The sequence below is a fragment of the Andrena cerasifolii genome, chromosome 12, assembly GCF_050908995.1.
Source record: "Andrena cerasifolii isolate SP2316 chromosome 12, iyAndCera1_principal, whole genome shotgun sequence".
In the NCBI taxonomy this organism is placed as follows: Eukaryota; Metazoa; Arthropoda; class Insecta; order Hymenoptera; family Andrenidae; genus Andrena; species Andrena cerasifolii.
The window spans coordinates 3649239-3676259 of record NC_135129.1 but is presented as its reverse complement, the minus strand read 5'-3'; the positions used below and the strand labels follow the sequence as shown (position 1 = coordinate 3676259).

The window sequence follows — 27021 nt, the reverse complement described above, 5'->3', positions numbered from 1 at the left end:
ACGCCTAAACGACTTAACGGATTTCAATGAAATTTGGAATATACATTGTATACGCCCTAGATTAGATTATAGGTTATTTATTTTTTTTTTGTTTAGGCTTTTCTATTTTTCAAACATCATAAATAATTCCCGGGTGAAACCTGGTAATGGGTCAGCTAGTACTATAAAATTTCTAACTCTACTATTTTTCCCATTCTCGTTTTCTTATATGTATGCTTTTGTTTTTTTAACTTCTGGTTATTCTCGTAATGTCCACTGGTGCAGTAAAGAATTATTATTATTAGTCAGTGAAATAAAAAAAAAATGAAATAAAATGAAAACATAATGAAATTAAATTATAGAATTAAAACTAATCCCTTCTCATTTTATATGTAAACTAAAATCCTAATCATCCCTTAGAATTTTAGTTTACATATAAAATGCAAATTATATGTACAATATCGAGGACCTTACTAAGAAATTAGCAAACAATCTAAACTATCTTTTCATTGACGTATCCTTTCCGTTCGGAAATAACCACTCAAGCTAATAATTCTAGGTTTTTAAATATTCCTTAACTAATTCCATTCGAACCTTGCAATCCTCTTCAGAAGTCCTTCAATTTTGACCACGTTTCTCGCGTTTCTCCTATATCCGAATCAGGTTACATGTGCACATTAACAATTTTATATTAAAGTAATAACCAGCGCCAAGTAAATACCACCCACCGCGATAATAAAATCGCTTCAGAGAGCAGTATCTCTACCAGCTTTTATTTCCGCAAAATAACCAGATGTCCAGTAACTTATGGACGACTGCAGAAGGATTTCCTTCCCCCGTAGTTCTGCCATATTCATAAATTCTGCTGACTTTCGGCCAGGTGCGCGTATACCTCACGAATTTACAAAATCGATCCACTCGAAACCGGAGGCTCCTACGTAAAAATATCATTCTATATTTTTTACGTACTTCTGTCCGAGGGATCGCCATGCGCCCTTCCCAACCCTCCCTATACCAAACAGACGAGTGACGATCGCGGCGAGTTTCATTGTTTTAAACTCGGCTCCCAGAAAGGCCGCGTTACTCACGAGATGACCGCTGTAAGTAAACCAGAAAGCGTTCCCAACGATCGAGATCTAAAGAATCCAGTAAGGGTCGTATTTCTCGGGATCCACTTCGGTCCCCGTACAATACGGCGACTCGTAACCGTAAACTCGGAATTTTTACATTTACTATCGCCTCCCTACATCTGTCTGACCCCAGCGAGCGTACGCGAAAGATTCATACGGATGCAATGCATGCATCTATACAGGGCGTGTAACGCTGATCCAGCTAGCGGATCAAGGGGATCTTGGGAGGTAGGAAGTAAAAAGTTTTTCGCCCGTTGTTCCCCATTTTCCGCGTCTGGTCAAGCGGTGGTAGTTCGCCCGGTATACGCAGTAGCTGGCTGCACTCGCGGCATTAAATTGCGCGGGGGCGATGAGTGCACTCCTGCCGGGTGCACTTTTGCACTGCGCGCTGTGGCGCCTCCAGATGAGCTCGCGAGCCGTGCGCGTCGATTCTCCTCCTTTCGTTTTAATTCCTTCCTGCCTTTATCCCTCAGTTTACGGCGTGTCCTTTGGCTCTCCTCTGAAAACGACCTTGCGCGCGCGTGCTCCCGCGACCCTCCTCGCCAAGGTTTTCGCGACAACGTGCCTTTCTCCTACCACCCCTTCCCCAGCTTGGTTCTTTTGCACAGTGTCTTTTCTAGGCTGCTCTTTTATGCGAGCTTAGTTCGTTTGCTAATTGAGAACCTGCTGGTTTTCTCCTTTTTTTGTTGTTGTTTCTGCACTTGCAGCGGCGGAAAGGGATAAGGGAAGTTTGGGGGACATCATCGGTGGACTCGACGGTGATTTATTGCGAGGAATAATTGAGATCCTTGAGGGGGATTCTCGTCTAACAGCCCCAAAAGTAACTGTTATTTAAGAATTTTTTTTGAAAAAACTTTTGGACATATTGGATTAAACTCTTTTGGGATATAAGGAGGCATCTTTAAACTTGAAGAAAATATTTTTTTTATGTCGATCCTTCTTATTATTTATAAATTATTGTGGAATATTGTCCACCTCTTTGATGATGTAACTCCTGTTGGCGGGATGTGTAGCACCTATCACAGTCATCTGATTGCAAAAAGATAGAAGTTTCTTAAAGTTAGATAGTTTACGCTGGGATTGGTCCAGTTTAAAGAAAAGAAGCGGAAAATTGAAAGAGTTATAGCGTTCGAGAGAGAAAGTAAGTTTTTCCTTAGACAAATTTTTTATATTATTCTTTAGTATTATAAATAAAAACTGAAATTAAAATTTTAGGTCAAGTACCAGCGTAAATAATTTAACTTTGAGAAGATTTTCTTCTTTTTGCAATCAGGTGACTGTGACAGGTGCTACACCTGACGCCAATATTGTCGTAGAGGTTAACACGATTCCACAATAATTAATAAATAATAAAAAGGATCAACATAAAAAAATCTACAAGTTTAAAGATACCTCCTTATATCCCAAAAGAGTTTAATGCAATATTAACAATACTTTTTCAAACAAAAAATCATAAAATTCCAGAGTTGTTACACGAGAAGTGCGCCTTAAAATAGTTTTTTTTCGGAATTTATTAATGAGATATTACTTTGTTTATCAACTTAGAACTTTGTTCATTGCTTGTACTGTGTTTGAAGAATGTTACCTATTTTTTTAAAGTAAAAATCACGATTTTATTAAAAGTTATAAATGAAAGACTTTTCTCTAGCAATTTTTCTTTGCGATACCGCCATCGTGATATTTTTAGGGGTTTAATTATCGAGAAATTCGATTTTCAAAAAACGCCAGAAGAGAAACAGAATTTATCAGAAACTACGGTACAACTGCGAATGGAATGAGTGCTCGTGTATAAATAATTCGCAATCGTAGAATAAGGTAACTCTCTTCCAATGGGATTTGACTTTGAAAAAATCGATTTGAATCTGGAACCGAATTTCAGATCTTCAAACTCGGATTTTGTTTACAACTTTGACTTATTTCTGCCCAAGGATTCACTTCATCGGCAGTTCTGTCAAATTTGCCGATGCATTATACACTTCCGATTTATTTTGAAAAGCTTTTGAATTTGAGCAACCTGCTCCACGCTTTTCTTATATTATTATACACGCTCCGCGGTAACTATGAAAAATTATAAACAACATCAGCGACCGAAACGTTTCTTGCACCCCCTTGCAAGTGTTTCCGTTTTAGAATTTGTTGATTCAGCAACGTCGCACAAAGGCTTCTCGCGTTTTATCTGAATTCCGATGCGGAGGCAGTGATCCCTCCCACTCTACGATTTATTAGATAAATTTAAATTGAAATCACCTAGGGAGACATAAACTGAATAGAGACCGAGCATTTATATCGTGGCAATTCGAGGGGCCAGAAGCCGCGCAGCGTTCACCTGATCGAATATCGAAATTGGTTTAACCTTCCCACACGTACGATCGCATTTCCATGCTAACTTTTGCGTGTCGGCGTGGTCATATGGAAACTCACCAGATTTCTAAGCACGTCGTCTGGCACGTTTCTAGTGGAATTGCAGAGTGCCCTGGCAGCACTGTGAGAGAAAATCACCGGTGCCCTCGTCGTCTGCAGGGCCGCCCTCATGGTCCTCGTCGAGACATGAGAGAGGTCCACTAGCATTCCCAGTCTGTTTAGTTCCCTGACAACTGCCTGAAAAATAATAAGAAATGTGCATAGTTCCTGCTTCTTCGCCCTTTTAATAAAATACCACATCTTCTATTAGATAAGTAAATCGACTGGAGTTTATTATCTGTGTAGAAATGAAACGAGTCTGAGATAGAGGCAAAGCCTTTTCACGTTTAGTAAGCTCCAATGATTTACATCTTTCTTAAATGGTAACCTTCCAAGGTTTGCCCAATGGCTGCTTAATGCTTCTGTGGAAGAAAGCTGTTCCTTCATCCCCCAGAAGCTAACTTGACTAGATCGAATAAAAAATATCAAAGAATAAATATAATATAAAGTTCTCATTTTTCGCAGCAGAATTTCTTAGTTTTCTGTGCTGCAAAACTCGACTTTTGCAAATGACTTCATTCCAGTTCACACGATAACCGCACTCATATAGATTGAGAAAAATATTTCGCTTTTTATTCAGATGACTACGACAGTCAGAATCATGTCCGCCAGCAAGAAACTATTTTCTCCAACCCCTCTTACCACTACCCCTGTAACTTTGAACAAAATAATTATTATTGCATACAAAAATTTGAGCACATTCTTCGAATGTTAATTCATAAACGCACACGGTTTGGAATTATAATACCCAATACTTTCCTCTTAAAAAATTCTGCAAAATTTGACTTATTTCCAGAGCGTTAAACTAGGGAGACCTCTAGAATTATTTGAAAAAATACGTCTCTGCAGAAAAATTCTACAAACAGCAGAGGCATTTGAGAAAGAAAAAAACCCCTAAAAAAAACCGTACCACAATAAACAGACTGCATATTTCAGCAAATGTCGCGACTGCCTCGAAGCATCGAACCCTCGCGGAACCTTCGCCCGGAGCGAAATAAATTCCGTTCGCCGTTGGACGCGCGGCAAATAATTGTCACGTAGTTAAGGATCGATAGGGGAGGGTCGATTCGCGGATTCGATTGAGCGCGCGGGTAATTTCGTAGACGCCGCTCGAATTGCAAATTTTCATAGGGGAGGTTAACGGCAACAAAGAGATTACGTGATTTCGCAGCTTGCATCGCGATTACCGGCCGACAACTTTATCCCCGCGCGCGAAACGACACAAATCTCGTTTCGGTAGCTGGGTTTCAGGGCCACGCGCCCGCGTTATGCATTCGTCGCTGTCACGGGCATTATACAAATAAACGGACGTAACAAATTGCCGCGGGTACCGTCGAGGCGCGGCCGTGTATACGCTGTTTAATTAATAAAACCTAAACACACCGTGCAGGACTGTACAAGCGAGGGTTGTTACCTATTTCGCCCGCACCCCTCGGCCCCCCGACCCCCCCCCCCTCGGCACCACCCTTCTTCGTTGCATGTACTGAATTTTTACTTCGTCCCGTATTCTGGTTGGCGCGCGCGAGACTTAACTGCCTGTGAATTTGTGCGCGACTCATGGAAACGGAAACGGATACGCACCCGGCATATCGGGGGTGGTTGCTGACAGTGTACATTTTCGTGCACTATTTCTAGACTGCGCTTTTTCTTCTAGCCTCTGTGCCGTACGTGGTTTGGGCGGCTCATTCTCCGGGGCAAAACCGCGCGGGAATGAAAGCAGGTTTACCAATGCATTACCCAACAACCCCGTTTGTTTTGAATTTTTAACGGGATGAATTGCTTGCACGTGGAACGCGTGGCGAAAGCTTTTCCCGAGGATTCTTCGTGCTTCTGAATGGTCGCGTTGTTCCCACGTCCCTTTAATTCCTTCGTGTGCATTTCGCGTTTCCCAGGAATTAGGGGTAGTCGAGGAGGGGTTAGCATTATTGTTTTAAAGGTTCGGGATGGAAAGGGTGGAAGTGACTGATCTCTGATCGCAAACTGTTCTCAATGCGGTGTTTTACGCGAACTGTAAAGTAATTCTGTTACTAAATGATAGAACTTTTGTCTTGAAACTTTTTTTCTATCTCGATCAGTTCGCGAGTTACAACGGAAAATAGCCGAATTTTCAGGGGTTAATTTCACCCCCTTCGAGTGAATTTGGGCGGCAAAGAAAAATTTCGTTGTAATCAGGAGGCAGTCCCTTGTGTATTCACAAAGTTTCAGAATTTTGGGAATTTTACGGGTTCGGGATCATCCCTTGTGGGTTTGACTAGAGGCGGGCAGCCTTTTAGGGGTGATTCTACGGGCCAAGATGAGACGAAAGTTAAGAATAACGAAATTGCGTTTGAGGCTTCGTTTCCGAGTAATTAATTGTTCAAAATATGGGTCAGCAGCGTCTGACGCGCGGGACTTATACTACTGCCGGCGCGCGTTGGCAGGCCTAAGTAGTCTAATAATAAGTCCCCGGCGTCGGGCGCTTTCTACGCGTATGTTTAACAATTAATAACTCGAAAACGAAGCCTCAAACGTAATTTCGACATTCTTGATTTTCGTCTTATTTTGATCCGCAGAATCACCCCTTAAAAGGATTTCAATTTCAAAAATAAATATTTTTCTTCAAATTGCCGCTATTTGCTAAATTTTGCAGTTTCCCCTGTAAATTGAGGTTCATCACCTGCGCGATTTCCTAAAACAAAAAAATGTTCTTGTTTTTTTAATAAAACAGCCGCTATGCTGCGCGCGGCGAAGAAAAGAAGCGCCTGACAATTTGTAGTATAATTCTTTGAAGTAATATTTTTTTTTGTTCATAAGTATAAAAAAAATACCCTCGCAATTTGAAATGGATTCTCCGCTCAGTTTCCGAAAACACACACTCACAAATTTTCATATGCACGAAACATCGCACTGTAATGGATCTAAATCGCGAACCGACGCGTACGTGACTGCGGCCGATAAAATATTAACGGTCCGTCTACACTCTCGGAGTGCTTTCGACAATTTCGCGCAATTACAACCGCCGTTACACGATGATCACTTTCACACTAGCCAGGAGGGCTGGCACACGTGTATGGACTTACGAGGTAGCCCTAATTCAGCGCGATTCCGCAGGGCCTTGATTAAGAGGGATGAGCAGGGAGGGTTGTGTGTAACGCGCGAGAGGAGCACGAGGTATCTATCCTGGAGGAAGGAAATGCTGTGGGGGAGAGAGAGAGAGTGGAAAAGAGGAGGAATCAGAGATCGCGGAGGAAGGAAGGGGGTGGGTAGAGAGAAAGGAGAATAGCAGAGACAACGAAGAAAACGCGGATGTTTCGACCAGTGAACATTAGTCGAAGGCGTAAGCAAGAGCCGCCTCTTCTATCACTCGAAAATAGAAGAGAAAAAGGCATGCGGTGCATACGACCGGGACGTCGATGCGAGGGAAAGGAAAGGAAGGAACACAATGGGCTCCGTCTTTTTTGCTACCGCATCCTTTGCTCTAACGAGAAGCCAGGTGATATTCGTTTTTCTCGACAGGCGCGATTTCCCAGAGACAACGGGGGACTAGGTGTTTCCGCTAGTTTAAGGCGCTTTTGTCACGCGCATCTGTGTGTAGTTCTTGATAATGAATATCCCGAATGAGTGACCCGAGAACCAACTAATGAAAGCATGTAATATTCGCCTACGCCGGCAGTATCTGTCTTATTTAAATGGTGCAAATATGTGAATAGTTTCTTGTTTGAACAGTCACAGTCGAATATTGAAAGTTAATTCATACCATTCGCAATGCGCATATAAAACATTTCGATACTTAAGTACCGCGAAGGACACAGTTCTTGAGCACTTAAGGGTAACTACCGCGGGTTTTTAAACGTGTAAAGGGAAAATTTAACCAAATTTAAAAGATTTTTTGTTATTTTAGTAAATCTATGTTTTAGATTTAATTTGGTGTTAAAAAAGTGCAGGCATAATAATTATTTTATAATTTAACTTTGAAAGTGGAAATGCAAAGGGAGCAGTTTCCGATCACCTTCACAAGTTTTACTATCAGCTGTCAAATTTTGCGTATAAATTTCAAAATACATCATAATTATTTAGTGTTATTATTATATTTTTTATTTTCCTAAACTGATCAGGAATTGGGTCCTTGACGGTATCCGAAATTAATTCTTAGCATTCGCATATCCGAAAAGTATTTGAATACTCAAGTATTGAAAGTTAAATCGGAGTATTCGAATACTTACAAAATATACGATCATTCAAAATCGTCGAAGTTAATTCGTAGCATTCGTAATACACCTATAAAATATTTGAATACTGAGATATCCGAAATTATTTCGTAGCATTGGAATACTTACAAAATATATAAATATTCAAACCTTCCAAGTTAATTCTTAGCATTCGCATATCCATAAATTATTTGAACACTTAAATGTTGAAAATTAATTCGTAGTACTCGAATACTTTTAAAATATACAAATATTCAAATCTTCGATGTTAATTCGTAGCATTCGCATACCTATAGAATATTCGAATACTTACTTAAATATCCGAAATCAATTCGTAGTATTCGAATACTTACTAAAATACTCGAATATCAAAATTATTCAAATAGTCTTAGCAGCATGCACGCCATACGCTTACGTATTGTGCGGAATCACCTTTTCAAATATATTTCGTCCATTAGGAGAGGCGAGGTTTATGACGCAAAAACGTATCGCGCGAAAGTTTTGCGGCTCTAAGGGACGCATGCAAAGGCAGTCGCGGGATTTTTAGCAGTTAACTTCCTTTATTTTTCGAGCGGGTACAGGACCATTTTTCAAACGGAATGTGGGACTTGCCGCGTCCACTTTTTTCTCCCCCCTCCCCCTCACCCTTCCTCTGCCGCCCCCCCGGATCGAGGAATTACGGACTGGCGCTGTATTTAATGGTGTCTGGCTTTACTCAACGGCTTTTGCAGCTTTTCGATATTCGACACCTTATTTATTGGGTGTAGACTGGGGATGTTTGTTGAGTTGCTCAAAGTTCTTCCCTCGATTTATATTAATTCAAACTAAAACCCACTAATTTTGCGGGGCGATACTTCGTTCAACAGGAGGAACTCTTTAGAAGGGTCTAAATTATCGGGGTCTGTATATTGTGTCTTCTTCCGATGAAGGTCCATTTTTGTTGATTTTCTGAATTTGATGCCATCTCATGATATTAAAGGAAGTAGTTTAATATGATATAGTTGAAACGGGGAACAACCCTCCAAGTCCAAAGATATAAGCCTTTTAAAAATAGGTGCACAGGGAAATAACACAGGTGAAATAGGGGATGATTTGATAAGCTTACGAAAAACTGGATTTTAAATATTGAGCTACTGGAAAGGTTTGTATCAATTTGAGAAGATAAATGACAATTTGAGGGTAACCTAAGAAGTGATTATTTGAGAAAATAATTATTAACAGGGGGACAAAGATAAGTCCACGAGGTTTTGTAAACAACCAATGGCATAAATACTGTTATAACAATCAATATTTTTGGAATCTTCAAGAGGATAACAAAATCGCATATTTAATCCAAAAAGCAGATAGAAACACAGTTTCGGTAATGTGGGATTGGTCGACAGCGTTTTGAGCTTAAAAATTGTTTCCATATAAAATCAGAAAACGTGACTATCATGCGTTTCCCCTGTGGTTCTCAAATGATAACTCAGGGCTGCAAAATTAAGCGTCGTAAAAACTTTCTTAAACACGCATGCCAGTTTTACACGAATTTGGACTTCTAAATGCAAAAATAGTTTTTTTTTTTGCACACAGAATCAATGCACCGAATATCTTGAAAACTATTATACGTGACAATTTCTTTTTTAACGTGTGACTTTTTTTAAAGTTTTTACAAAATGTCACAAAATACATCGACCCCAACTTTAGGGGCTCTTTTCACCCCTTCAACATGAACGATTGCCGATAACAAAAAATACGAGTCAAATATTTTTCACCATTCCGAAGATCCGCAGAGTCTCGTCAAAATCGGCTCGAGTTCCCTTTAGCTTTCCCAAGAAATGAACAAAACATCGATTCCGACTGCTTTCGCAGTTGCCCTGTGGAACGACTTTAACAACACAAAGTAAATTTAAACAAAGCCCTTGAAGATTCTTAAATCTGCCAGCGTCCTTTCAGCGGCTCGTTATTTTTCGCAAGCATCTCGATCTATTAAACAGCGGGGACATTAAAATCGCGTTCAAGACGAGGAAGCTGAAATATCGGATTATTTTTCGAACGATTTATTCGAGCCGTTCGCGATTCACTTGGCCGTTACGTAATGTCGTGCAGCGGCATTGAAAGCCGCATGAATTCAATATCGAGAACAATACGAACACGGGGGGGGGGGAAATCCTTTCGGCGGCGGGGGGCTCGGTTACATCATGAAATTATTTTCAGTCTCTATCGTAACAGCGTAGACAAGGGCGCAGGATACAGTCGAGTGGGAGTGGGAGAAGGGTGGTCGGGGGGGTAGCGGGTGCGGGGGTGGAAGAGGAGGAGGAGGAGGAAAGGAGACAGCTGGAATAGCTTCGAAATCCTCAGATTAGTGGAATTTTGTAGTAAATCGTCTGGCAGCGTCCGCTGAACCCTCCGCAATAACGATTTTGTACCGACGTTGTTTCGATATAGTCAACGCTTGCGCTTGAACAATCGAGGCATGTCTAGCAATGTGGCTTCGTGCTTCCACACAAACACAATGGGGCTAGGGTTGAGTTGGGGTGGGTTGGGGGTGGCGGGGGGGGGGTGGCGATGGTGTATGTAAATGAGAGAGCGAAAGAGAGGGGAAAGAGGGTGACGGGGAGGGAAGGGAGGAAAAAGAATGCGGAGAAACGGGAAGGAAATGAGGGAAAGGGTGGCATCGGAGGAGAAAGAGGGAGAGTAAGAGACAGCGGAGGCTTTCGGAGAGGAAAGATTAGAGAAAGAGAGAGAGAGAAGGAGGGAGAGGGTGGGGTGGGAACTGGGGGTTGGGGAAGATAACAGAGATGGCTTATTTGATTTACGTTCCCGCTTGCATCTCTTCTTTCTCTAACTTGTACTCCCCCTCCCCCCTCTCTCTCTTTCTCTCTCTCTCTCTCCCCTCTCTCTCTCTCTCTGTCTACTCTCCTGTTTGCAACGACCGTTCCTTTTTTGTCATGCGACAGAAACTACTGCCGAGAGACTGCAAATTTCGCGCGATCGATAAAAAAAAAGCTCGGTCCCCTCTCCTCCCACAAAAAGATTCGACGGTGTATTTTTTTTTTCGTTTTGTTTTTTTGTGTTCCTTTTTTCGGGTTCTTTTTATCACCGGTATATATCGGAGCCTGTGCAACGAGCGCCAGAAATTCGGCCCGGTAAATTTGTCGATTTTGTTTTAACGCCTCGAAACTTTTCCACGAAATTCCATTGAAGCTGGCTCATAACTTTGCGGTAGAACGAAGAGGCATCGGTATAAATGGAGCGTGCAGCATCATTGATTGCATTCCATTGATTGCTACTCGTCGCTACCCGGGAATAGCGCGGTCGCTCTCGAATATAACGTTCGCGGCGAAAAATGATCCGCCGTTAATTCCTCGACACCTGTTCAACTGCTTCGTCGGAACTTGGCTTATACCTGTTAGTAATTTTATTGATCACAACAGCGTGCGTATTACAGACTGTCGCGTACCGGCAGACGCGGGTAGGGGAAGGGGAAACAGGAGGAGTTGCAGAGTCCCGGCGCGCGTATACCTTATAAACTTAACAAATAAATGTTAGAGGCTGGTAATAATAATAATAATACATCTTTATTACATTCCCAAAAACACGAAGAGAAGTAACGAGCCAGACTCAGCAATTTGCTGCGTTTAAATTCAACCCGAAGACTAATGGCAAACTACTGTAATAATAGAAAGGGAACATAAATGTGATAAGTTACGAAATAAAATAAAATACAAGACTAAATAAAAACAAACGTATTACGGTAGGAATATTCAACTTTACCCTGAGTTAACAGCACTAATCAATATAATTATACTAAATACTTTAGGGACTGAATAAAAGAAAAAACAAAAAATCAAAAGTTGTTATGAATGTAGTTCGAAGCACGCTTCTTATCTTGATTGCAGTAGTATATATTATTTATAAGATACGTCTGCATGCTGCTAAAACGTACACTATCCACGGGTCGAGAATTTGGAATATTGCGTGTTGGTTATCATTAAAACCTCATTATATTATGATAAATATTCTCCTAATTTCGAGATAAAATTTTGAGCGATTTTTGTAACGTTCCAATTTGAACTATCTCATCACGTGAAAAGGTTACTTAAGCCTGCTTGCTTAATGAGGAAAACCCTGCTCCTCTTAATTCACAGAATAATTTCAAACTTTTAGTCGGTAGTGTATTAAAGACAACTTTTATGGGAGAAACATTGGGTTAAGTTTACTAGCAACTTATGACTGTATTTCTTCTTTCGCGTTGTAGTGTATTTGTCATATTTTATTATTTTCATTTCCAAGTCAGGCTTTATATTGTTTTGACGCATTAAGGGCGTATTATTATTATTTTAATTCTTCTTTTTAATGCAAGTCAGAAAGTTATTTGCATAATTCTTTTAGAAAGTACACTTCTTTAATTTCGTTTAATGTTAATTCGAATATAAACATGAGTAGGTCTGAAATTGTTGAAAATACGAAGAAGTTATTTAACTCGAAGGGATTACTATAATATTGAACTTGAATTTCCTGTGAAATTATCACCTGCAATGTTACCATCGTTTCCTTATCGTCTTATTTTACATTTTAAATTGCATAAGGTGGATGCACTTAACGAGGTGAACAAAGTGTACACATCATTGGTTATTTACTGTTATAGATATTCCCATGAATATGACCTAAGTAGTCACAGATAGAACTCAATTCTTTCGTTGCAAACTAAACTTGATACTTGTCGATATTCATAAGAATATTTAATAAACAATAGATTAAAGGTGTACAATATTTACCTCGGTAACTAAGTCTCTAAAAGTACAGTAAACCGTAAGAATTTAAATTCATTATTACATTTCCCTTTTTTAGTCGAACTTTTACAGGAACCACTTTTGTGCATCTTCAAAAGTTTGAGAAATAATTGAAAATTTTAAATTGAGCATACACTGAAAATATACAGCGTAAATCAAACGTATTTAATCATCTTGACCAATGCAAATTACTTTCGTGTTGCATAATTTGATTCTGAGACGCTGAGTTAATTATGGTACACTTTTTAAAAGGTTAATTTTTTAAATAGAATTTTTTCATTTATTTTCAAGTAATTAAGCAGGCACTATACATAATTGCTGTTCACCCTTAGAACTAAAGATGCCGTGGAAAAAAAATACTTAACGGTCTTTCGATTTTATGTAGTGCGTTTAAAATATCACGTGTCAACTTTAATACGCTTCTGCAGGCTGTAATTTGCAATTTCGAGGGAGCAACCTTGTGCATCATTGGTCATGACAGTTAAACTGGAACACTCAATTAAATCACACGAGTCGGTTTCTGCACTATTTTGTTTCTGCCAATTTCAACGTCCATATCCTTCAAGCGATTTAAGCTTTAACTACCCCTCACTGATCAAAACAATTCCCAGTTCATCTTCTTTACTATATTTTAGAATCGCGAACACGTCAATCGAAAAATAATAAAAGGCCACAGACGATTGGTAGAGTTTGTACACGAATTTAATTTGCAGTTTCAAAGTGCAAAAACTATAAAGTATTGCAGTACACTTATTAAATAACTTTGTGCATTGTATTTTCATTCTTAAACACAAAAAAAATATCTCGTGGTTTTTTAACTCCCCCTTTGTACTCATTAAAATATGAATAATAAAGTTTAGGGTTCAATGTTTGGAGTTTCAATTTTATAATTTAGGAACATGTGTTTATGTTACACTTTTTTTTTAAATTCCTTGCCTATGCAAAAAGAATTAATGTGTTAATCAGTGAATAATGAGCTCGATAACTGTGAAAAGGAATGATTTATAAAAGGTGAACTGAAATGAATTTGTAGGTTCTGACAAGGGAAGATCCCGAACCCGAAAATTCAAAAAATTCTGAAACCTTGTGAATATATAGAGAATTTTCTCCTGATTACAATGCAATTTTTGTTTGCTGCCCAAATTCACTCTAAGGGGGTGAAATTAACCCCTGAAAATCCGGTTATTTTCCGATTTTTTTATATAACTCGTGAACTGAAAAATAATTTTTTTACCAAATAATAGATCTAATTAAAAGAATTACTTTTGTCTTGTAACTTTTTTTCTATCTCTTACAGTTCCCGAATTACAACAGAAAATCGGAAAATAGCCGATTTTTCAGGGGTTAATTTCACCCCCTTCGAGTGAATTTGAGGAGCAAACAAAAATTGCGTTGTAATCAGGAGGAAGTCCCCTACGTATTCACAAAGTTTCAGAATTTTTAGAATATCCGGGTTCGGGATATTCCCTTGTGAGTCGAACTATCCAAATAAACAGTGAATAATGTTCGAATCTGTCCACTAATACTGAAAATAATCAGTGCCTGCGTTCATTTGAATGCTTCTATAAATATGAAAGCACTATTTAGCAGTGAACATTCCATTTGTTATTCACGTTGAAAAATTTCATATTAAATATTATTATTATTTCGTCTTTTTTACTCGTAAAACAAAGGTGTAGTACATAAGGAGAAAGTAAAGGCGAGTAAAGGCGAGGCCGCAGTATAAACTGTTAATAAGCCTAACCATATTGTTTCGCGGGAAAATAGTTCTCGTGGCACGATTACTTTGCAGTTTCAGTAACAGCCCTATTTGCAGCGCGCTATTTCAAATGTACGAGATAAAGAAATTAAGAGGCGAGGTAAAATAATGATCGTGGGTAAGTGAAGGATGATGATCACGTTTCTTAACTCACCTTTCCAAACTCGCTGAGGCCTGGCGTCGAGTCCTGGGTATTGTTCGTCTCGCCAACTGAACAGACTGCCCTGCCAAGAAAATGTCTGTTAGAACTTCTTTCTTCTCGCGCGTACAACCACCGGAAAATTCAATAATTTTTCAATACTCATGCTCGGTTCTTTTCCACCTCCCGGGGAAACATCAATAACATTTTTCAAGCCGAGCGATGTCACGCTAGCATGCCCTGTTTCTTTTCTTAGTATTTACAGGGCCGCGTGGATCACTCGCCAGAAATTTCAGACCGCTGTTTAGAAAACTAGACTTCTTCTTACAGGAATTTACACGGGGGGTGATTTTTAATTCGACGTCTACGCTTTCGAGGGTAAATTTATCCCACAAAATGAGAAGCAAATATTATGTGAACGTGAATAAATATTATTTTATTCCATTCGTGTTTTCTACTGTCCACTAATTAATTTCAAAACAGGGCAGGCGAAAATAAATTAATTTATGGAAATGCAGCTGGCATGTTTTATCGATTACTAGAAGTCCTTACTAAAACAAAACATTTGTAAAAACAGTTCTGTAACATTTCTTACAGTTTGTGAGGAATTTATGTAAAGCTCGAATGTACGAAGTGTTATAAAAGTAGATTTTTTACCAAAATAAGATAGCACTTTTCATCTAAAAATTAAAATGTTCCAGTTACCGTGGTTTCCTCGTAGGATCATTTTTCGTTCAATTAAAGATACATCCAGTCGGCAGATTTGTCGCATCATTTACATTCGAATTCAATAACGACTATTGACGAGTTCCCTTAACTCAAGTTTAATTTAGCCCCTCGTTTTCAGTGAATGACAAATTAATACCTGTTCGTCGTCGAGGAATGGAGAAGATTGAAAAGTATATTCATACGTCAACGATTGTCTTTCCGTTTTCTAGAAGGGAGATTTAATCCAGTGGATGGCAGAAGGAGGGTGAATCAAGGGCGCAATCTTCTGGATCGCATTAAAATCGAAAGATAACACAGGTCTGCGATGAAAACACTTTTTTCTCAATATTTAAGCTGTTGTTCGAATATTTTGTGGTAGGTATTGAATTTGAGAAACACATTAAAAATTTCACCCCACATTTCATCTTTTACTACTACTTTCATTCGATCGCATATCACAACACAAAAACGTCAGAGCAATTTGTGAAAAAATTTTGTATTTTGCAAAGGTAAGCATATAACCGTTCCATAAATCGGGACATTGAAAAAATTGAAGTACACGATATGAAACAGTTATTTTTATCAATTAAAAGATGTTAAAATTCAAAAAACTTGTAGACAAATCAAATCTATGATTTACAGGCTATTGTACATGCTAATGCACATATTCGAAAATAATTTAAACTCGTAAAAATCTTCGAAAGAATTAGTCGTGGATGTTCGCAGTTTTTACACACGTAGAAGTTAATTTTTGCGAGTTTAGAGACACCTTACATTTAAAACATTTTTTTTTGTAATAGATTATTGTATAACAATACTTATGTTGGTGAATTTGTACAGAAAAGAGTTTATAAATATCGCTAGAATGTTTGCAGTAGCTTATATATGCCGTAACTAGTTCTTATTTCGTTATTCGTGATGCTGTTTCAAAAAGGGGACATGTTTGAGAAGGTGTTTCATAATAGGTACGTTTACCTTAGGTAAAGTCCAAATTCATATAAACCCAGCATACATTTTTAAAAAAAATTTTGTCACACTTAATTTAGCAGCCCTGTGTTATCGTTTGAAGGCCACAGAGGAAAAATATGATAGTCGTATTTTCGAAACGCTGTCGACCAATCCCATATTACCGACACTGTGCTTTTATTTAATTTTGGGATTAAATGCTTTTGTCACCCTCTGGATCATTTAAAAAATATTGATCGTCATAATAGTAGTTGGGCCCTTGTTTTTTTTTTACAAAACTTCGTGGACTTATCTTTTTTCCCCGTTAATAATTATATTCTCAAATAATCTTAGGTTACCTTTAAATTGTCATTTAACTTCTCAAATTGATTGAACCCTTCCCAGTAGCTCAATATTTAAAATCGACTTTTTCGTAGACTAATCAAATCATCCCCCGTTTCACTTGTCATATTATTTCCCTATTTTTAAAAGGCTTCTATCTTCGGACAGCTTTCCCCCCCTGTTAATAATTACTTTCTCAAATAACCCCCTCTTATGTCGCCCTTAAATTGTCATTTACCTTCTTATATTAACTAAAACCTTGTCAATAGCTCGATATTTAATACTGAATTTCCCCTGGACTTGTCACGTAATTTCTCTGTACTTCTAATCTTTATAGTCTTATATATCTTTGCACTTGAAAGGCTGTTCCGTTTTTCACCCATGCCGCATGAAAGCACCCCCCTTTAAAACCACCAGATGGCATGAAAACCAGAAAATCAACAAAAATGGAGTTATCATGTTTTCCCCCGTGGTCTGAATTCGTAAAGATGTGTAATTACGCGCAGATTAGAGCGAGTACACTACAGTAACAGTGCAGCCTGCGAGCCTTTTAACGTCGTGGATGGCCGCGGTTCAAAAGGCAAAAGGCCGTAGGATCGACTCGCGAAGCCCTAGAAAATTTAATCCGCCCCGGCGAGAGCCGGTAATCTTTCTTCCCCGGTCGATTTTCGCCCCAATGCCGTCGTCGCCACTACGGGAACGCTTCAGAGGGACGTTAGGAGAGGTCGACAGCTCGTCGTCATCGAGAATTGCGGAAAATGCAATCGTCTCGACGGTTCCCCGCGCCGTTCCCACAGGGGAACTCAGCGCGGAGACAAAGAGCCGTATGAAAAAGGGCGGAGGGACAGAGAGGGGGAGGATAGAGATTGACGTTAGTTCTGGGGAACACTTTCTCCAAAGCGACGCGGGTATTGTCGTAATAAAGGAAGTTTTTTTGACGGTGACCGCCAACGGAATGGAATTCGATTTCTCTCTTGGAGGTCGTCCAGCTACGGAACAAATTTCCAAGGAAATACGCGCTGCTGCCTATAAATTTTTGCCCATTTGTAATAGCATTGTGTATCTTTTAAAAAAAAGACGAAATCAATGCGCCATGTAAAGGAAATTGCAGAATAAGACAGTTTGTATTTACTCGAAGAGAAGTTTTAGTCATCGATATCTTTATCGAGCTCGAAACGTGTGTTCTTCTATTTTTAATCGACTTCAAAAAGAAAGAGGATTCAAAGTTCGAGGTGTTTGCGTGTATGTGTGTTATATTTATTATGTTTGTTCGCGAATTTCTCCGTAACTACTGGATTTTCGTGAAGCTTGTTGCATTTAGTTTAGCTCCAATCAACTTAGGCCGTGGAGAAAGAATTATCAAAATCGGTTAAGTAGTTTTGAAGTTACACCGAAAATAAGAAGTCTGTTTCGTTAGCCCACTTCATTATTTAATTAAATATGGTTATATAACTTAAATAACTATAAAGTCAAGAATGAAACGAATTAAACAAAATTAAAACCGACTTAAAAAAAATGAAAATGCGCTAAAAAGTAACAATAATTGTGTTCCTTATTTAATCTACGACTTTCAATTTTTTTTTAAATCGGCGCCAGATTTACACAGTGCAAATGATGAGGCGCCGACATAAAAGAATTGAGAGTCGTAGATTAAATAAGGAACAAAATTATTTTTTACATTTTAGCGCATTTTTATATTATTTTTTAAGTACGTTTTAATTTTTTAAAAATAAATTTATAATGGTAGGCAAGTAGAATATTTTCAAATTGGTTGTTTGAAAAAAAAAAACAATTGATTGCTTAAGAAATTTACAGAAAATGAACCTCTTAATTTCCCTTCATGATAAACACTCTCTGTTCGCCATTGAGAAGAATTCTTATTAAAGCACAAAAATGGCTACTACTTAAGGGGTTATGCCTACCTACATGGTCTGAAAACTCATGTATTTTCGGGATTTTTTTTTTTAAATTTGCAGAAGTTTTTAAATAAACGGTTGTATATTCGAAAGTATATATTTTAAAGTTCTTGCAGTTTTTTTTTGCAATGCGATATGTAAATAAATAATGGAATTATAAGCGATCTTCCGGCAGCGTTTTTTTTATTACGGTGATCACTGTAGCTTTGACCTGGTTCAACAGAAATAAAACATTCGACCAAATTTAGTTAGTATATTAGATTATCTTGTCCTTAATCGTGGCTTTTTCGTTTCCGTTGCGTAGTTTTTATTTTACAGATGAAAAATGATGAAACATGAGCGCGATTCTGTAGTGAAAATCGATACTTTTGTTATGAGAAGCCGCTATTTTGTAGCAAATTAATATTTTTGGATAACGAACGATCAAGGACAAGATAATCCAATATACTAACTAAATTCCCGCGAATTCTTTATCTCAGATGAACTAGGTTAGAATTAGAGTGGTCACCGCAAACTACTGAAAACAAAATCGCTGCCGGGAGATCGCTGATATTTTTTTTATTTATTTATATTTTTCATCGGAAAAATTACCACAAGTAGTTTAACATGTACACTTTCGAATACATACAAGTTTATTTAAAAAAACTCTTCAAGTTTGTTAAAAAAAAATCCCGAAAATACTTGTGTTTTCAGACCTTGCAGGTAGGCATAACCCCTTAAGGTGACCATTTTTTTCTCGGGATTTCCAGGGACGTGAGACATTTTTTTTAGGGACCACCTCTACTGCTCGTAGAGCTAGTAACAATAATAATAATAGTAACAATTAACTCACAATACTAATCAAATTATTCAATAACACAGTGAACGCGCCAAGTGTTCAACCCTTACGAAAATAACTGCGAGAAACCTCGATCATCACTGACCACAGCGTATTGCCTAATATTCGAGACGAAACCTTGGAGATTCCCAGTACGGTCGCACTGTTGCCAAATTAGAAGAATTTTAATAGCAAACTTGTGGCTTCGGTTTCATTTTGATTATTCTGTAACTTCAAAGAAGAAATACAGAATCTGGGACAATTACCGAAAATCGGGGGCAAATGGTTACCTTAAATTCAGAATTGGAGACAAAGTCGTGGTCACAAATCGTGTTCCGGGGACCGTCCCCGGGGAGGAATGGTTACCTTGCTATAACTCGGGAACGACCCTAAATGGGGCACACGTATACATAAACTTCTTCCATCCCTTTCGCGTCCCACCGCTGAAATCAGTCCCGCGTGTTAAGGAACACCCTGTATAACAGATATTCCGATAATAGATGCCCCAGTATGCGCGCCTATTTCCTTTACCCGTGGCACCTTAGAACAAAGCAGCGTGCATTAGGCTGGTCGCCGGAAAGAAAAATATGTGCCCGTCGAACGAGAGATTTGCTCCGGAGCAACGTGACTCAGGGTTCTTATTTACGGCGCCAGGAGGCACGACGCTCGGGGGACGCATAAACCAGGGAAGGATTGAAAACCTGGCCGAATCGGGTCGATGGCCATTGTCGTGTAATACTTTCGACTGGAATTGTTAGTTACGGCCAGCAATATCAGTAACCGCGCCGGGCTCCGCGTTTCAGAAATATATCCGGGGTTATCCCGCGGAGCTCTTTAAGGATATAAATTCCGCGGTCGGGGCAAGGTTCGCGGAATTATTCCGGCTTAATGGCGAGCTCCCGATGCGGAAAGTATGTGCAGCTCGTTCTGCGGACATGCTTTAAGGCTCCCGTGCTAGCGAGGAGAAGGGTAGGCGAGATGCTGCCTGTAAAATTCATGCTTAACTATAACAACGGCGAAACGGAGAGAGATCGTTACTTGGAGCCTGCTGGGCGATAAAGAGTGACCCAAGGAATCGCCTGTTGGGTCCCACGATTTTGGAACGGAGTTTTCTGCCAAATTGTAACTTAGGAGACATCAATCACGACAGGAAGACAGCTTGAAGGATAGAAGGACGGTTTCTGACTTGGTCTTTCTCTTCAAATTATCGAATGGCCAAATAGACTGCCCGCAACTTCTTCAGCAGGTTAATTTAAATGCACCTGAGAGAGTTAGCAGCTTTCCTCTGTTTAAAGCTAAATTCTATTCTTCCTCCTTTGGTCACTATGATCAGGTCACTAGGGTATGTAAGTTAGCTAATACCTATGCTTGCGGAATGAGGTTTTTTGGATTCCCACTTAGTTCTTTCAAATTGTTCCGTCTCCGAGAACGGGACTCATAAATTAGCAAGGGTTTACTCTGGCAGGCGCCAGATAGTCTAGGACCCAAACATTGTAACTAGTGTTGGCTAGAACCGTGATTTGTGAATCACGAGTGATCCGATCACGTTTGTTCCCAATCACGGTGATTTAAATACACGTGAATTTAGATACTCGTGTATTTATAAATACACGTATATTAACGTATCCGTATTTTGATTCGTCTGATTTTTAATATCTATAGATATCCCAGAACTCTGGGGGATTGCGAAATTCATAAAAGAATTAATGTATTTAAATATATTTACTAGAATAATATGCGGAAAGTATGGTTTTACAAATTTTCAGATTGTAACTAATAACACAATTATAAAATTAACAAGATTTAACGAGCTTCTTTTTAGACGCAACGATAATCCTTAAAATTGAAAAACATCACTCGGTTTTATTACACTTATTGCTTAAGTGACCGCCATTGCCCATTCTCCCGTAGTTAATGCCCAATTCTGATCAAAATACACAAATACGCTGATACAAATGTATTTAAATACACGTGAAATAGTGCACGGGTACCCGTGTACTAAAAGCTACACGGATCGAGGTACGGATATATGTAATACACGTGTCTTTTTACTACACGTACCATACCATGGTCTCTAATCCGTATAAATAAAATAAAATACAAATAAAATAAAATAAAGGCCATCCGTCGAAGCGTAATTCAACATCTTTGGCTTCACATGAAGGATTTATATCAGGGCTGCACAGGGAGCCGTTTTTAGCGCCTAGCTGCGAGCAACCCGCCTGTCCCGTTGCTAAGGTTAGAATCGGTGAGGCGAACCGCAGTAGTGTACGTGCATTCGGCATGACTTGAACCCAGCTATATACACTACTGCAGTTCCCCTCACCGATTCTAACCTTAGCAACGGGACAGGCGGGTTACTCGCAGCTAGGCGCTAAAAGCGGCTCCCTGTGCAGCCCTGATTTATATGAATCCGACTTTTGACAAAACCAGTTTTCGAATTCCACTGTTTTCCCCCAAAAATGGTTAAACCGGTTTTCGAATTTTCGCAAAAGATACAATTAAAATTACAATTAGAATTACATAAATATAACAAAATGAAATACACTCTGTCTATGCGAAACCAAATTAAAAAAAAAATAAAATATCTAAAATCCACACAAATACGTACAATTAGTTCGTTTAATATTTATGGATCTACAAAAATATAATAAACTGTATACAAAACCAAATGGAAAAAAACTAAAATAACTAAAATTCGTACAAAATGAGATTTCAAGTAAAAATGTTAACGTTTTTAATTAAACAATTAATTAATTTCTGCATATTAATTCTGGTATATAAAACCGGGTTTCTAGATTGAAACCCCGGTTTTCGAATTTTACAAATTTACAAATAAAAATCGGCTCTTAAACCCGGTTTTTAAAAACCGACAAACCCTACTCGCATATCTCCGAAACTAAATGTAACCACAACTTGAAAATTGACTGTAGAGATGACTCTACCCTCGATCATATGACGAAATAAATATCCCAAGCTAATATTCAGCATCCATGAACACAATTCATATTCCAGAATTGGACTACAGATTGTCCCTAATTTAACAGAAATCATCATTCCCGAAAATCCGTGAATACTCGCAATTATTAACAAAAAGCCCAAATTTGGAATTGTGCAAAAGACAGGCATCGTATCTCTACTCCCAAACGAATGCAATAGAAGACAGAGGTCTCTTTATATTAACGTGATACATTTCATTAAAATTCGGCACGTGAAATTACAAAAGCACCCCGAATAAAAGCGCGCCCACACTTTTGCTCCCTGTAACGCTATAGACTCTCCACAATTACACCTGAATAAAACATATTTATTCCATTTTTAAACCGCACGGTTTGTCGAGATAAAAGATTCAACGGATTCCCCGGTGCACTTTTATGCTGGAATACAGCAGAACTGAAGAAACGCACAACACGAAGCTCTATTTACAACTGGCATGGTACACGCGGTGCCATGGGTGCCGTAAAACTTGCCCCAAGGATTGATGTCCTCAAGGAGCTCACATTTCTGCCGCGTTTCGACATTATCCCACTGACAGTCCCATGTTTCTCGGTGGCCCGCGCGCGACAATTTCGGCGGCCCCTGCCGCGGCATAGAGGAAATAATAAGAAACTTTGCAAGCCGTAAATGTTGGAGTTTTGGATCACGTCCCCGGAGATTGAATCATACAGCGAGCCTGAGGAATTTCCCAGAAATATAGCCGGTGAAACGGAAGCCGCAAGAAGTTTCGCGATGCAAGCGAGACCATGGATGAAAGAAATTCTGATGGAGGATCAACTCCTCGTAGAAGGGATTGGTTATAGGACGCGGAGGAATCCGTTGGCTCTTTGAGAGATCTTCCAGGCCATTCACTGATCGAGCACGATCAAGAGGATCTAGGGAAACTTTTCTATGGATTTCGGTTGCCGAACGTCTTCCTTACAATGAGTAATGGGAAGCTCCTAACCCGAAAAATCTTTGAAATTTGATCGGCACCGGTCCGAGCAGAAAATCGATAGTGAGATTCGCTTGGAACGGTATTGAGCGCGGTCGCTGGCAAGGAGGAGTGCGCTTCCCATTTCGTTCCCTTTCGAAACAAAGTTCTTTGGGGCGTTCGTTTTCTTCGAATGTAAGACGTAAGTGTGGGTCCTGTCAGGGCACCGGGATCGTTGGAATGGAAGAAATTTCTGCGCGCCACGGTTTTAGATTGCTTCGAGCTCTTTCAAGCTGATCGGTCGCGGGATAGGTTTTTCTCCGACGATGGATCGCGGCACAAAGCGGGGCAGCCAGTCCAGGAAAAAGTAGGTACCAGTTTCGGCGAAAGGTCGAACCGTAGGAAGTTTCGTTCCGTCCATTAATTGAAATGGAAAGGGGGTCGTTTAGCGACGGAGTGTTTTACATCTATGAAATCAAGCAAGTGCCCAACGTTGGTGCATGCTGTTCGAATGGGAAGGAATTTTCGAACTTCATTGCTCTTTCATTTTTTTTTTTAAACGCAACTTTTAGTTTTGGATAAATATTTTCTGTCTGTCCAACACTTTATCGCTGCTTTGCATTAGCGATGTAACGAATATTCGAACACTCTAAGTATTCGAATACCAGAGAATTCGAATTACGCGAAGAAACTATTCGTATTCGAAATTATTCGAGTATTTGAATGCTCAAATATTATCAGCTCTACTTGATATTGATAGTGGGGTAACTAAAAAAATGTCAATTTATTTTTTTGCACAAATAGATTCGTACTAGTTCGACCCAATAGCAAATTATGCTTTTAGATTATAGTAATAGTAACACTCTGTGCTACTGTAGCCCCTGTTTTGGTGTTCGCCATATCGCTAATTATAAAAAGATTAGATGACACAGTTCCTTTTAAGAAATTAACCCGTCGTTGCCACAGCTGGGTGTGGGTAACCCATCAGCTGACTTTGACGCTCTATAACTTCTATATGCAAGATAAATTCCTTTTCTCCAAAACCAACTTATAAACTATTTTTTTTCTCAAAATTTGATATCTGAACAACAACTCTGTAGATTTGTAGGTTTTAGTATTGAAATTTGTAATAGTTACAAATTTTTGAACGTTTTCTTCGTTTTTTTCTCGACATATGGCAATCTAGAATTTTCCCACGAAAACTGTGATAAATTCATTGCTCTTTCATTTTTTTTTTGTAACACACAACTTCTAGTTTTAGATAAATATTTTCTGTCTGTCCAACACTTTATCGCTGCTTGGCATTAGCGATGTAATGAATATTCGAACACTCTAAGTATTCGAATACCAGAGAATTCGAATTACGCGAAGAAACTATTCGTATTCGAAATTATTCGAGTATTTGAGTGCTCAAATATTATCAGCTCTACTTGACATAGATAGTGGCGTAACTCAAAAATGTAAATTTATTTTTTTGCACAAATAGACTCCATAGGCACCTACACATTTCGAACTTCAGTGTATTTTCAATCACACCCACTCATTTCCAATTGTTTTTCGCAGCGGAAGGTTATGCTGTTTTCTAGAATAGTGGCATGTTTCGTGTTGTGTCAATGTTTGCGATCAAGTTACTTCGTTGATAACGTTTCATTTAATTTTCTTCGATAATAAATGGATCACGCCCGTACTCGATTAATATTGAAACTAGATAAAACGAGAACAGCAGGGTATATGGATAATGATGACGTGCAGGCGAACGATGTACAGAAAGTAGGGGTGTGCGGTTTGCCGATGTTTCGGGGCGGGTCGGGAATTTTGTTCGGGTTCGGGTCGGTATCCCGAAAGTTTGTCGACACAAACGTATTCGGGTACCCGTCATTTCGTGATCGGCTTTGCGATTCGGCACCCGATTTTCTTGCTCAAAAACCCTTACATCCGATCACACTGCGAGACAGGGGTTGAAAACGGTTATGACATCGATTTCGGTTGTCGAAGCAGTCATAAGAACCGAAATAATCTTAAAACAGTTACGAGCGAAAAAGGTCTAGGGTAAACCAACCAGTGAACGACCGAACTGTTGAATCTATGGACCTTTGAGATTAATACTTGAATATATTTATGTATAACAACTAAGCAACTGTTGAAATTGCATTTAAATTTATTTTTCTTGAAATTTCTCTAAAAATAATTACTTATTCTTATCATAATTTATAGAAAAACAATTATAAAATGCAAAACGTGTAGAAGCCCAGTAAATGACCGCATACTTTTAATAAGAATTGTACTTATTAATGTTTGCTTAATACGCGTAACTAAAAATATGTAATATTAAAAGTGCAACTACACTCCATTTATAAACATATAATAATTTTTTAAGTTGTATTTGACATTTCTTTGCTATAGGTCATTCACTGGTATGCGGTCAATTACTGCTTGGTTTACCCTATATCGGTTTCCGTTCCGGTTACAGTAGACTCTCGGTATCGATACATACACGACTGTTAAAAAAACGATATATGACTGTTATGGAACCGATATAATATCGATTCTGTAGAACCGTAACCGAAATCGATATGATCCAAAATTTGGGTTTCTTATAACAGTTATTCAGAATATCAGTTTTTTATAGCTGTTTCAGTCAGATCAGATATGTAACAGTTTAAAACAGTTATTTTCGGAACCGTTTCAACCTCTGCTACAAAATTACAACTTAAGAGTTTAAATACCAGACCAAACGGAACAGTTATGTTCTGAATCAAGCGTCGGTTCCCGAATCGAAAATCGGGTTCCGAAATAACGGGTACCCGAATATATTTATTGTGTGGACAAACTTTCTGGTTCTTGGCCCGACCCGTGCCGATCACTGCTCGATCCGACCCGAGGCTTAAGCTCAGAGCGGCAAATTTGGGGCGGTAAAATTGGTTAATTGGTAATTTATGAATATTAAATTTTTTATAAAGCGAAAGGCTTTTATTATTCGACAAATACTTGCAAAAAATTTAACTAACTGTAAAAAATTAGGTATATCTTAAAATAATTATTTATAATTAAATATAAAGGGCGGCAGAAATCATTTTTGGCCAGAGTGGCGGATAAGTTACACCTTGAAAAGTTAGAATTGCTTTTTCTTTAACAACGGCAAAAGTCAAAAGAGGGTGTAAAATATAGGGTTGACTCGATGTTCGGTTGAATTTCTCGGCGAATATGCTACCCGCGATCCTTAATCTGCATAGATGCAAAGGTAGAGTGAATTTAAACAAATTATACGATCAATATTCAACTATTAATCAAATGCAAATTTTAAACAGCGTTTCCTGCCTTTTGGTTTTTTGAGTTATGCCATTAGCAATGCCAAGCAGCGTTATGTGAAGCGGGAAAAGATATTTTCTCCTATTATCTCATTGCATAAGTGCGTCATGCCGATATTTTAAGTTGAATCGAATATTCTGATTCAAGGATTATTAATGAAATCTCAATTCATAATCGGACTCGCTGATTTATTTGAAATTTAAGGTATTACTTTCTACTCGGGTCGAATTCCATTCAGCGCTGGGTGTAGTAATTTTGGTCCTCTGATATTTCGAAAGTGGTATGAAATGTACTCACCAGGAAGTATCGCAGGCATGCGTCAAGGTAAGGTATCTCGCGCCCAGGCCGTAAAATGTCCTGAGAACACCCAAGGAATTCCCTAGGGAGTGACCACCTTCGACCCCGATAAGACTCGCGATTTTCCCCTCTCGGTGCGCCTCGATAAGACCTGTACACGCGAAAAAATTTTCCTCATTTTAATCCCTTCTTCCTTATCTAAATGACAGGCTAATGTAGATTAATAAAAAATGTGGTTAACAGGAGACATTAAATGAACAAAATTGTTTTCTTTGCCTCGGTTCTGCTTCTAACATTTACGTAGCACGCAGTAACATAGTTTGAAACGTTTTAAAAGTATATCTAAAA

The 27021-nt window shown here is 38.8% G+C and overlaps 1 protein-coding gene across 1 annotated transcript in view; it reads right to left on the bottom strand.

The window, feature by feature from the left end:
- LOC143375339 (dipeptidase 1) overlaps nucleotides 1-27021 on the bottom strand; it is a 285542-nt gene that overhangs the window by 25821 nt on the left and 232700 nt on the right. Inside the window, exons 7-9 of the mRNA XM_076824339.1 lie at nucleotides 26674-26824; nucleotides 14445-14514; nucleotides 3531-3707 (exon numbers count right to left, since the gene is read on the bottom strand). Of these exons, the coding sequence (XP_076680454.1) occupies nucleotides 3531-3707; nucleotides 14445-14514; nucleotides 26674-26824 (398 nt within the window). The remainder of the gene's footprint in view (nucleotides 1-3530; nucleotides 3708-14444; nucleotides 14515-26673; nucleotides 26825-27021) is intronic.